Genomic DNA, 13,005 nt, shown 5'->3' with positions numbered 1-13,005 from the left:
GAGATGTTGAATTAGTTTTGGGATTGTCTGCCATTGAAAAAGTATTCGATGAATTTCCTCTTACTGAACATTTTTTTGGTAACGTACGGGTACTGCAATTCCTTAAAAACAGGGCGTAAAGATGGGGGGGGGGCATATAGATGAGGGGGGGAGTGACTAGTTCAACCCCCCCCCCCCCCCCCAAAAAAAAATAAAAATTATTAAATAACGGGTGCTATTAGATAATATCCAAAGATTAATTACTTCTTTTATATGATTTTCACCTTTTGTTCAGTTAATGTATATTATGCAAAACCTGTTCGCACTTCGCACCCCCCCCCCCTACGCACACACAAACACACACTACGTCCTCAGCGTCATTGATATAATTTATCGTTAATTTGATTCCTAGTATCATCTCGAAAAAAACACGAACATGTAGATGTTATAGTAATAACACAATAAGGTAGAAAATGATATTGCTAATCACTTATTACAATTTGTGAATAATCGCTAATGTTAAACCTGCTTCGAAGTGCGGAAAATGACTATTTCCTTTATATCCTTTAGTAAATGTACCCGCATTTTGAAGAAGCAGACGACAGATTTCCTTGAAACGCAAATATACTAGAGTTTGTCTCTGGTTACAATTTCTCCAGGTTGAAAAGTAGCGAGTTTTGTAGTTTTTACGCCAAAAAAACCCCAAATCGGCTTCCTTGGACTCACAGAAGATAGGTGGATAAGGTGTGTAAAATGCCCATACAGGGACGGATAAGATACTGAAACATTAAAATCAACTATACTTAATCTGATAATTTTTCAAAAGATCATTCAAAACTATATTTGCATATCATCGACATATATTTACATTCTATTGTGTTTTTCCATTAAATTCCGTGATGTTTAAATGCCTCTAAATGCAACACCTATTCACTGCGTATGAATTTACGAGTAATTTACATAAGTAGTTCTCAAACAGTGATTTCTATGTTATCGGTTAAAAATGCATTTCATAAATGTTGTCAACACACCATGTTTTATAATTATTCAACAAAAAAGTTGACTTTATTGTTAAAAGCAACATTTCAAGAGTTACTCATAATGGATTTTATTTTCATGCTCGTCGATCTCATCTCAACAGTCGATGTGAAAACCAGTTTAAACCGGTTTTACAAAACAGCTGTTCTTGCCGTTACTTTTTCACTCCCTCCGTGATCTGCACTTTATATCGATTTATTTAAGTAAACAATTGATTTCTTCAGAAAGGGAATGTAAATATAAGCATTAAATGATTTATTTTTGACGTCGTCGTGTCAATAACTGCCGTCAGGTGAACAGACAAATTATCATAACGCGCTAACGCGCGTTATTCAATTTGTCTGCTCACCTGACGGCAGTTATTGACACGACGACGTCAAAAATAAATCATTCAATGCTATAGTAACCTTTTAAGGTATGAGAGCTTTTTTACAATTGAGCATTACTGTTCCACTTTACCTGTAAAGCTGTCCAATAAGGTAACCGTTTTACCTGTCTGTCCACTATTTTTTAAGAATGGGCATTTTTCTATCCATTATTTTAAAGAATGGCCACTTTGGTAACTATTAGATTGTTTTTAGATTTAGAAGTATTTTATCTTTTATAAAAGTAAACAAGAACAAAGGATTACGTAACAAAAATGTTTTAAACTACAAAATATAGTCAACTTAATACTTGATGCAAGAAATAAATAATGATGATTTCCATTTAGATGGACACTCTATACAGTATAATACGAGTCTCATATGTCAAGCTTGGATGAGAAGTAATTTTCAATGAGATATAGTCTTTTGGTGGTATTTTGAATCGCATCGCGTTTTGTGTTTTCGGACTATGCAGTGTACAAAACCATCAACAGATGAAACAAACCTACGGTCATAAGTTATTAAAAGTTTGAAGATAAAATATCATACGTAAATATTTAATTAATGTTTGGCTGTCATCAATGGAGAAAGTAATTAGTCTTGTGAAAACGCTGTTAAATATTTTTCTATTTATGCTGTAGCTTGAATAATTGAAGAAACTGACAAACTGTTTGATGATAAATCGTCAATTTTTATATGCTTCAAGAACTTTAAAGATTTTTTTCACAAAACCTATCAAATGTAGACATAATTACTGCATTTTTAAAACATTACAGGCACGTAGCATCGTTTTTGAAAGTTGGGGGGGGGGGGAGGGGGCAGACTCATCCAGAAAATCTTGACAAGCAATCTGTGAAGTGGGGGGGGGGGGGGGGGGGGGGAGAGAGGAAGTATACCTTTACTTCAGTTACTTCAATTTCACTGTTTATTTCCTTATTTACAATTCAATTTTTTACATGGTCCCATAAAAGCGAGAGGGGGGGGGGCATCTCAATGTTAGTACAATTTTTTTGTATGCAAATTTAAGAAAAGTATACGCAAAAAGTGGGGGGCCCTGCCCCTGCCCCCCCCCCCCCCCCCCCCCGATGCTACGTGCCTGATCATTAACAGATGAAACTACCATACAGTCTTAAGGTTGTCCAAAGTTAATTCTACATTTAACGTAACTTAGGTTCAGGAGACATTGGGTTTTGAAAAAAACCCAAACAAAACTCAATTTGAATTTGATATTTACCAGTTCGATTTTACATACATGTAAATACTGTAATCTGTAGAAATTCTTAGAGTTTAGAGCACATTAAGGACTATAAATCAGATACTCCTTGGGAGTGTTAGGAAAGATCACCATTAAAGAGGTAACAGGTATATAGGTTGAATACTCACTGTACTTTTAATATTGTAAATGAAAAAAAAAATTGTTTGAAAATTTTGTTTGTTTTAATTTAATTGCCCTCCCTCGTAGGTTTGGTATTATGAAGTGACGTAAAACGTAGAATATCGAACAGCCCAAGCTGTACGATGATAAATCGGCAGTTTTATATTCTTCAAAAACTATAAAGATTTTTGCACAAAACATCAAATATAGGACTAATTCATGCATATTCAACCTTCTTCAGTTTGGGGTATATCGAATCAATATTAAAAATATCATTTTGTCGGAATTTTTTGTGCAAGTTTAGCTACTGGTTTGAAATACATGTACCAGAAAGTGACCTCGCAATATACTATTAAAGCGGGGATGTCATAAGAACTGCTCTCGAAGTCGCTACTTCTTCTCAGTGAGCGGAAATATTAGAATAAAAATATCATTTATTTTTATTTTATCAAATGAAAAAAAATTTGCTGATAGTTATTATAATCCTATAAAACACTTCTAAAACAATCCTAAAATTCATCTGGTTTCATCGTTTATGCGCTGATAATACACAGGTAAAAATGTCGAGTTCCCGTTTTGCACACATTTTTTCTGAAATGCCCCATTATCAAAGGAACACACCAAAGCACAAGACATTAGGTCACCTTGTATATATAGGCCAATAGGCTTTTTATGTTGTTTGTTCGATACCACCAAAATATACGGCGACATTTTTTATCCTTTGTCAAAATATCGAAAATTGAATATAGTTTGAAATTGTGCTTTTGCAAACTTGTACTAAAAAATATCAAAAGATTTAATTGGAAAAAATAAATTTTAAATTACATTTTACGACGACACCATGCAGATGGGCATTTGCACTACCTCACCCCCCCCCCCCCCCCCAATCTTCTTTTTTTAGATTTTAGTCGTTCTAATAATCTAGATGCGCCGGTCATATAAGTCCTCGTTCTTTTCAATAGCCCAACAGAAACGATAGATTCGTATTGCATCGGAGTTTATAAAGGTGTTAATTAATAAGGGGGGGGGGGGGATAACGAAGTATATCTGTACAATAAAGAAAATGCGCCTAAATGAGGTGTCCATCTAGTCTATATCACGCATGGAGGATTCCAACCAGTGTCCGATATCGATACTTTAGTCTATAGTATGTTGTGGTAGCAACGAACAATGATTACCGGTAGTTGTTAGACTCTTTATGCAGGCACCTATTGTGGGGGGGGGGGTGGAGGCTTTCCCCTCCCCCAACATTTTGTCGCAGCAGACTTTTTTTTAAAGTAATTTTTGATGGTGTGCAGACTGCAGAGCTGGGTCAGGGTAGCGACTAGCACAGGTGGGTGTATCCGGCATTGTGACATAATAACCCGAGTCCTGTGCTAGCCCGAGGGGACCTCGCGTAACTCGCTGACGTCACGTGTATCAGAATTCAGCAGTGTAACTGCACCTTCAGACAGGTAAGGACCTTTTTTTTCAATTGTTTAAAATATAGTTTGATAAATAGTCCGATGTATTTATTAACACAAAACTAACTCTACTTTGTTAATGATTTATAATTTTGTTGGTATTAATTGACCACAGGCGCTTGTTTCTGTAGAAAAGTTCACCCTATAGTATGAAAATAGTAATAGGCTTTTCACAAGCTTAGGAGCAAAATATATATGTATAAAAATTAATTTATGGACCGAAGGAATATTTAAACAAGGCATTTTGATAGACACGAAAAATTGTTAAAAAGTCTTATAGATTTTTACACTGATGTAACATTTTTACTTGATTAATAATTGTTGCCATCACTTAATAATAGTAAATAAAAAAAATATAGTAAAACCCATTAATAGAGAAAATGTCATTAGTTTTGGAGTCATTGTTTTTCTCCACTAATATGTCGATAGTACAATATTTGATGATTATCTGTATAAAAATGCAGCACTTCCCCGTAGCGCATAATCACTTCCTTGTGTTGCGCAACCTTGCAACCGCGGTAGTAATCAACAATCCTATAGATTGATACTATCGATAGTAAATCATTAATAGGTATTACGATAATTTGAATTCAAATTGGTTAAAATTAAGAATGGTTGCTCTCAGTACTTGAAAACAATACGTTTGATTTCCACATTTAGTAGCCAAGTTACTGCAAATAGTAGCCAAGATGCAATCCATTTATTCTCCTCGGGACCCGATGTAGATCTTGTGGATACATGAGTTTCTGCTCTTTGTTTCAGATGACGATGTCGGGCTCAATGAGCTTCCTGAAGACTGGCTCTCTTATATTCAACCTGCTCGTCTTTGTATGTTTGATTTCTGTATCTAACTAAACCATGTATTATGTGAATTTGTCAATTGATGGTGTCATGTTCTAATATTTACATCCCTGGGCCATTAACAACAAAACATAAAAACCAAAATTAATAATTTCGGAACATAACCCTTTAGTTACTTTCAAAACGCCTATTTGAATTGCTGACCCTCAGAAATATTATATGCATATACCAATTTGATTTAATTCTTAACCAAAAATTCAACAAAATTCCCGCCTTCTTTTTTCAGTTGGCAGGTGCGGCGTGTACGGCCCTAGGTGTCTACATCCTGGTCTCTGACTATGGACCGAGGGAGTTGTCTGGTGTCCTAGGAAACGAACTCTACCACATTGCGGCGTATGTGGCGATTGCGGGAGGCGCCGCTATCGCCATCATATCGCTGTGTGGGTGTGTGGGCGCCACCAAAGAAAGCAAGATTATTCTAGCCCTTGTAAGTATCAAGTAGGGGTGTATTCGTTTGGTCGATTGGAGAGCTGCAAGAGTAATCCTAATTTGCTCGTTTGCAGTATGGAGACCTCCGGAAGATCTCCATTGTCTACTTTCCAAATAGTGAAGAAGTCAATGACATTCATTCAATAATACAATACAAAGGCGTCGGAACCGGGGGGGGGGGGGACTTTTGCAAAGTTAGACCTAACCATTAGGCACATAGCATCATAAAGGGTTCAGCCCCCCCCCCCCCCCACACTTTTTCTCGCAGGAAAGATAATTGTTCCTAAATGTACGTTGAACTATTGAGATGTTGGAGTCCTAGGTAATCTACCCCCCCCCCCCCCTTTTGCTTGTCAAGATTTCTGAGGATTAGTCTAGCACCCCCACGTTCAATTTGCTTCCGACGCCACTGCAATATTTCTTACTCTATTGTGCAACATATCAATGCAATACAAAGTAATTCGATTTATCTCATCCCACTGATCCGGTGAATTTGTGCAGTCAACACTAGGTTTATGATAATGAGGCCAAGGTCACGTATGTAATGTCAAGGTCGTTGCTCTCTGTTTCAGTACTCCGTCCTGATGACCATTGTGTTCATTGTACTACTGACCACGGCGGTTCTCATCTTCCTGTTTCTTGGACAGGTAAGTCACTTCTACAGGGATTCTTATTTAACTCCAAAATTTAAATTACACCTACATGATTAACATAAATAGTACATGTGTCATGTTGTTTTTATTGGTGGAACTACAAACATTTCCGATATGACAATTTTTCCTGCTAAATTAAAAAAAAAAAAAAAGAAGAGTCCAATATTAGAATACGACACACGTTGCTTCGTGTAGTTGTACTGCGGTGTGTATGACTGTTGTTACTGATGGTAGTTATGAACCACATCTACAGTAATAATTGACTTAGCGCCGCTGTGTGGCTGAGGTAGAACTATCGCGGCATAAAACATGATCATTTATTGATGTGATAAAAGACATGAGGCGGCCGGGGATTTACACGTTAGTTGTGTACCCCGCTACCAGCTGGGTATCATCCCTGGTGACGCAACGACGGGTAGTGTAGCCATAAATGTTAAATTAATTCATTGAAAAGGGTAGATATCTGTTCTCCCGGGTATGTTGTATTTTGCAGTAGTCACTAGCTGTATGTACTCGTACAATCTTAAGCTGATATGGTATATAGCCCTGTCAGTATGGCTGAATTTCTCAAATGGGTATTTAAATTCAACATCGCTAATAACTCAGTGTCTTGGACAAAGAGACAATGTATTATGCCAGCGGATAGTGTTTCTCTCGACCTCTGACATTATATTAACGATAAAAATTTGTAATATAATATCAAAACAGGCAAAAAGGTCTCTTTGTAAGATTTGTGAAAAATTGTAAATGCTTAATCAGGCGTTTTTATTACTTTGTTTTGTATTTCATATAAAAAAAAATATGATTTTATTAGTCAAGTTTTTACTTTAATAGAATTTTAATCTGTGAATATAAATTTGCAGTTTAGTATCCTTTAGACAAGTTGTAAAATGCACATCTGTTTCCTTGGTGACTGTGTGGTCTCCTGCAGCCATAGCCGTTATCATCACACATCACAGTTTACTCTGAGCCTGAAGTGTTTGGAAGAAATGTTTTAAGATACAGATGGCAAAGTTATTTTTCCCTTTGTGTCAGTAACATTTTTGGCACTTCTCTCACTGATCTTAAAACTATTACGTATTTACACGATATCAATAGTCATTTTTAACTTTTGATTCAAAATAATTAAAATTTTAAAGACACCCCTAGTAAACTCCTTGTTTAGTTGTTTATCATGCAGTGGTTCATTTGAGTCTATTGTGTCGCCCACTTGTGTGGTTTTAGTGTATTTTCATTTTTGAATGATGAGTTATACGCCACAAGACCCCATATTGAGTGGTTTGTTGTTCAAATACTGGTGGTATGTTGTTAAATTTCTGTGCATTTTGACACCCTCCACCGTTCATTGTATGACAAATTGCCGACATTTTGACACCCTCCACCGTTCATTGTATGGCAAATTGCCGACATTTTGACATCCTCCACAATTTACTTTATGACCAAGTGCCGACATTTTGACTCCTTCCACCGTTTACTGTATGGCCAAGTGCCGACATTTTGACACCCTCCACCGTTTATTGTATGGCCAAGTGCCGACATTTTGACTCCTTTCACCGTTTACTGTATGGCCAAGTGCCGACATTTTGACTCCTTTCACCGTTTACTTTTTGGCCAAGTGCCGACATTTTGACACCCTCCACCGTTTATTGTATGGCCAAGTGCCGACATTTTGACACCCTCCACCGTTTATTGTATGGCCAATTGCCGACATTTTGACTCCTTTCACCGTTTACTGTATGGCCAAGTGCCGACATTTTGACACCCTCCATCGTTTATTGTATGGCCAAGTGCCGACATTTTGACTCCTTCCACCGTTTACTGTATGGCCAAGTGCCGACATTTTGACACCCTCCACCGTTTATTGTATGGCCAAGTGCCGACATTTTGACTCCTTTCACCGTTTACTTTTTGGCCAAGTGCCGACATTTTGACACCCTCCACCGTTTATTGTATGGCCAAGTGCCGACATTTTGACACCCTCCACCGTTTATTGTATGGCCAATTGCCGACATTTTGACTCCTTTCACCGTTTACTGTATGGCCAAGTGCCGACATTTTGACTCCCTCCACCGTTTACTGTATGGCCAACTGCCGACATTTTGACTCCCTCCACCGTTTACTGTATGGCCAAGTGCCGACATTTTGACTCCTTCCGCCGTTTGACTGTTGGGTCTGTTGTAGACGTCACACCAGACGAGAGAGTCCATGAAGACAGTGTTAGTGGAGAAGTACGGCGTGGACCAGGAGAACCCAGAAAACCGTGTCGTCACCGAAATGTGGGACTTTCTACAAACTCAGGTACGTGACGTCAGAACCTCGGTTTGTATCCATATACAACCTGATTCAATCATTTGGTCTGTTTACTTCCCCTTGTGTTGTGTTCTACCTGTGAAAACCAAATTATCCGATTTCGGAGAATATAACCCCCCCCCCCCCCCCGACATACTCTGTATACAGCTTTTAAGTGAATATTTTACTCATCAAAATGCATCTCCAAATACGTCTGTTATTTTATATTAATCAAAACCACGGAAAAATTGTTAAACGCCCTCAGTTCGAAACAGGTAGGGAAGAGTTCTTGGCCGAGGCATAAGAAAACTTGAAGAAAGCGCCGTTTTAACGTAACCACTCATCAGATTAATTCTCTCTTTTAGAAAATCTGAAACTATGTTTTTTAATTGCGTTGATGTAATTCATCACGGCAAATAAATATCTCCATTATTCCATCATGCATTAATTCAAAGAAAAAAGATAACATCTCAATGACAGTTGGTATGATTGAGGGCTGTTATAAACCAGCATAATCCTCCTAACACGCAGTTTATTCAGATTTACTCTCCCGAAAGTAGGTCGGAAAATACGGGAAAATATCTTTTAAAAAAGGAAAGAAGCATTTACAAACTGTTGGTGTAATTCTCCTGTTGCGAATCATAACGTTATTTTAACATTCGGAAGAAGCTTAAAATTTCCAGGACATCTAATAAATGGACCCGATCCTAACAACCTCTTTCTCAGCTGCTTGGTTTATATGCATGCTATGGGATTATTAGAATCCCATTGCACCACTATTCAAAGCCATCGAAATTTATAATTATCTTGTCAAAAAGCATGCTAGATCTGTCGAAATTCGAATAATCCATCAAAAAATCCTCAGTAACGGCGCAATTTGTGCGAAAATCTCAGAACCATACTTCTTTTAAACACACACTACTTCGTATTTCATAACATTTTACCAATATAATTCCTCTCCAGCAATAAAAACTATAAAATGAATCTTTTTTATTGTTTTGTGTCAGCTAAAGAAAAATATCTAATTGGAGTTGCCACCTCCTGAGGGCCAAGCTAGGTGTATAGCAAACTACAGAACCCGTGCAGTATATAGTTATAGCTACACACCGGTAGTGAAGGTTTTATCGGAATATTTACACACTTTCAATGATTGGTTTCTATTCTGAAACAAATTTAGGGCCATGATTGGGCTGTGACGGTATTATATACGTCAATTTCACACAACAGGGGCAAGAATTAAGCATCAGCATTTCAGATCATATATTAGTATTTCGTTTGAACCCCATATATAACTTGAATGACTACTACTAAAAATTTTACTTGAATCACGAATAAAGGGTTTAACAAAACAGCTGTTGACTGGGATTTTGGCGACGTAAGATTTGTTTGACTGTTTGCTCTCGGCTTTGGGCATCATCCAACAAATCAAACGTCGCCCTCATACCCAGTCAATAACTGTATAATAATATATAGTGGACATATTTACTGTAGACTAACTTTTATTCGCGTGCGATAAATTTTCGTGGGGTTCACGAGGGCCTCGTCGTCGCGATTATTAGTCGCTGCGAATACGGTTATCTCCGGTATATCGCGAAAACAGTCTTCTGGAATAAAAGTTGGTTTACAGTGCATCCTTCGGACAGGATCAAGTTAATCGGTCACTACAATTTTTGCCTGGCATTAAGCTTTCCGAGTCCCCAAGCAGGCTTTTTCTCTATGAGAACGGATAAGCGGAGCATAGTTTCACTACTCCAAGAAAATACATGTACACTGTAGAACCAACAGGCAAATTTCGATGCTTTTTAAATCCGGTTATTGAAATGGTAAAATATTGCGGGCGGTCGGCTGCCAAAAAAGTAACCCTTTTTGAACGGATTAGTCTTCTTACAGATTTCAGGATAGGAATCTTTTTTTTGTTTTTGTTTTGCAGATCACTTGTACATATATTAGAGAGTAGCACATGACTTGGATTTTGATTTTTGATAATTTTTGCAAAATACAAGCTGTTGAACTTAGTTTTCTTTTTTCTTTTGCAAAATATTGCATATAGAGTACCCAAATTCTCTGAATATCACCAAAAAAACCCTTAAGTCTAAGTCTAAATATTTGAGTATTGAAATATTGAAAAAACTCAAATCTCTGCGTTTCACCAAAAAAAAAACTTTCTCTGGATAGGTAGTGTTTATCAATTTTGAGTCAACAAATGGATTATTGATGCAAACAAAAGAAAAACCGGTTTCCTTCCTTTTTCAATTGTTATAATCATTTATTAATGTCTTCAACTCATAAAATCTAAGTACATGTAATGATGTAGTCTAATCCATTCCGAAATACGGCAATATGTTTTTGATATTGTCGAGTTCCAGACAACTATAACATTTCGCCATTTCCACTCTTGGTCTCTTATAACATCTGAATATCTCCCTCTACAGTTGAAGTGCTGCGGAGTGTCGGGCGATGCCAATTCCACAGACTCGTGGGCAATCTACAAAACAAAATCAGAATGGTACAGAATACGAGAATCCGGTAAGAATACCAATAAGAAGTCAGCGATTTCAGAATCCAATTTATGGCTCTATGTTGCTTCATGCAGGTATACATAAAATAAATCAAACATTTAATGCTAGTTTTTAAATTTCCTGTTTTTTCTATAGGTGACCTGTTAGTCCCCAAGAGCTGCTGTAATCCTAATGGTGACGTCACAATGTGTTCCCGGGCCTCGTCCTTTGACGGACCACCAAACGCCGACCCTCCGTATAGCGCCCCCTACCGGAAGAACCCCCACATGTACCACACGGTATCAGCTTTTGACCAAGTCTATCACAAATCTAGCTGTCGTTTCCCCAAAGCAATATTTTTTTTCTGCAGACTTAATGGTTTAAAAAAAATTAAAACAACAGACTGAACTGTAGTCTTGATTACAAGAAGCCAGGCAGACCCCCCCCCCCCCATAAAAAAAACACCTCAATAACTCAAATCGTCTTGTGACAAGACATCGTTAATGATTTCGATCTTTTTGCTATATCTGCAGGGTTGTTATGACGAAATTGTACACTACATCCAAGGACACGCCCTCATGATTGGAGGAATCGCGATCGCTGCCATTGTTGTCATGGTAACTATATCCTTTATCATTCTGTAACGACTTGAGACCGGCTTCCGTAATTGTCGGGTCCGTCTTCGTACAGACTTCACCTTGATTATTCCTGTGTTTATTACTTCTCTTTTACAGCTTTTCGGTGTCATATTTGGAGTGTGTTTATGCCGGTCCATCCGGAGCCGAGGATACAGATATTGACCTTGTTGAATAATAGATTTTATATGAGTTTACTTTTTGTAATAAAAAGTTTGTTTTAATAAAGGCTTTATGGGGTTTTGTCTAGATATGCAGATGTCACAGGTGCTACGTTTTGGAAAGGGTCGCTCGTGAAGTTAATCTTGATGATTCAGCCATTATAAAGAGAAACACTGGTGTTTTCTCTCGGATTTTTCTTTCTCAAGCTCGAGTGAGAGGAAATTCGTGTAGAATATACGTAATCGAGTTCAGGAGAAGCCCGGGTAATTGAGATTAATTTATAGTTCAAAGTCTTGAAATTGATAGAACTTGCGAATGGGGCATACACGTAAAAGAATTTTTTGTAAGTACCATTCGTGTGTTCGAAACGTTTATGTCACGATCCATGCATACTAGCGCACTGTCATAAATGGCGTGTACTTATTAATGGCAAGGTTTTAGTCCTATTGGTCGCATTCTGAAGATGAAATCCTATGGTCCAAGGGGGATTTCATGGAGAAAATTACTAACTTTCGAACATGGCATTGTCATTAGCAAAGCTATTTCATTTGTAAGACAATGGTCCAAGATATTTCTTGGTAGATTATACGAGTATGTAAATATAGCTTTTTTCTGACAGAGACATTAATTGTCGTCTGCTCGGGGCACGTGCGTTCAGTGCCGTATCTGGGCAACAAGCGCGCCTTCCTCTTGCCTCATCCGACATTGAACAAATGAGGTTTCACACCCATGGAATAATCAGTAAATAAATTCGATAAGAAAAGTTTATCCGACAAGAAGAAAGCGCTGTTATTTATCCAGTTGTACAGAAGAAAATGTTAAAATCAATTAGATCCCCGTCTTAATGGCCACATGCCTCACCTTTCGGGTTATTCTATAAACAGACGCACATGGTCTTGTATATGAACGCAGCCCGTGTTTATTTTAGCTAATTCTTGATCAACGGCTGTGATTTATCAATATCCATAACTCATTATGAATTCTTTTTCTTGTGTTAAACAATTATCTCGGAATTGCTGGAGTTTCCCGCTCAATAGACCCCTAGAGGCCCCCGCAAGAGGGACTGCACCAGCTCATCTCGTTATCTTGTCGGGTCATTACAGATGGTGGTAAAAACAAGTTGAACTGCCCTTATAAACGTCCTTCAACGTTGTCTATGTAATAAAAGAGATACAACGTAATACCTACTTTGAAGAACTAAACTTGTATGGGTTTTCAGATATACGTGGATTATTAAGTCATAAAGGTACAAGGGCGC

The 13,005-nt window shown here is 37.6% G+C and overlaps 1 protein-coding gene and 1 long non-coding RNA gene across 3 annotated transcripts in view; one reads left to right on the top strand and one right to left on the bottom strand.

Moving 5' to 3' along the window:
* Nucleotides 1-4,070: 4,070 nt before the first annotated feature.
* On the top strand, nt 4,071-11,814 carry LOC105342059 (CD151 antigen). Of its 2 annotated transcripts, XM_020072838.3 has the most exons (9): nt 4,076-4,211; nt 4,983-5,048; nt 5,308-5,508; nt 6,083-6,157; nt 8,345-8,461; nt 10,885-10,978; nt 11,107-11,249; nt 11,484-11,567; nt 11,685-11,814. In XM_020072838.3, the coding sequence occupies exons 2-9, from the start codon at nt 4,983-4,985 to the stop codon at nt 11,748-11,750; spliced, it is 846 nt and encodes a 281-aa protein (XP_019928397.3). In that variant the 5' UTR covers nt 4,076-4,211; the 3' UTR covers nt 11,751-11,814. The 2 variants fall into 2 exon arrangements, with proteins under 2 accessions (XP_065922374.1, XP_019928397.3); XM_066066302.1 differs by lacking the exon at nt 8,345-8,461 and having other exon boundaries at nt 4,071-4,211.
* LOC105342061 (uncharacterized) overlaps nt 9,431-13,005 on the bottom strand; it is a 34,166-nt gene continuing 30,591 nt past the window's right edge. Inside the window, exon 4 of the long non-coding RNA XR_004598086.2 lies at nt 9,431-10,937. This is a non-coding gene — a long non-coding RNA (uncharacterized lncRNA). The remainder of the gene's footprint in view (nt 10,938-13,005) is intronic.

Source organism: Magallana gigas, chromosome 7 (assembly GCF_963853765.1).
Source record: "Magallana gigas chromosome 7, xbMagGiga1.1, whole genome shotgun sequence".
NCBI lineage: Eukaryota > Metazoa > Mollusca > Bivalvia > Ostreida > Ostreidae > Magallana > Magallana gigas.
The sequence above is the reverse complement of the archived record's forward strand: the minus strand, read 5'-3'. Positions and strand labels throughout refer to the sequence as shown.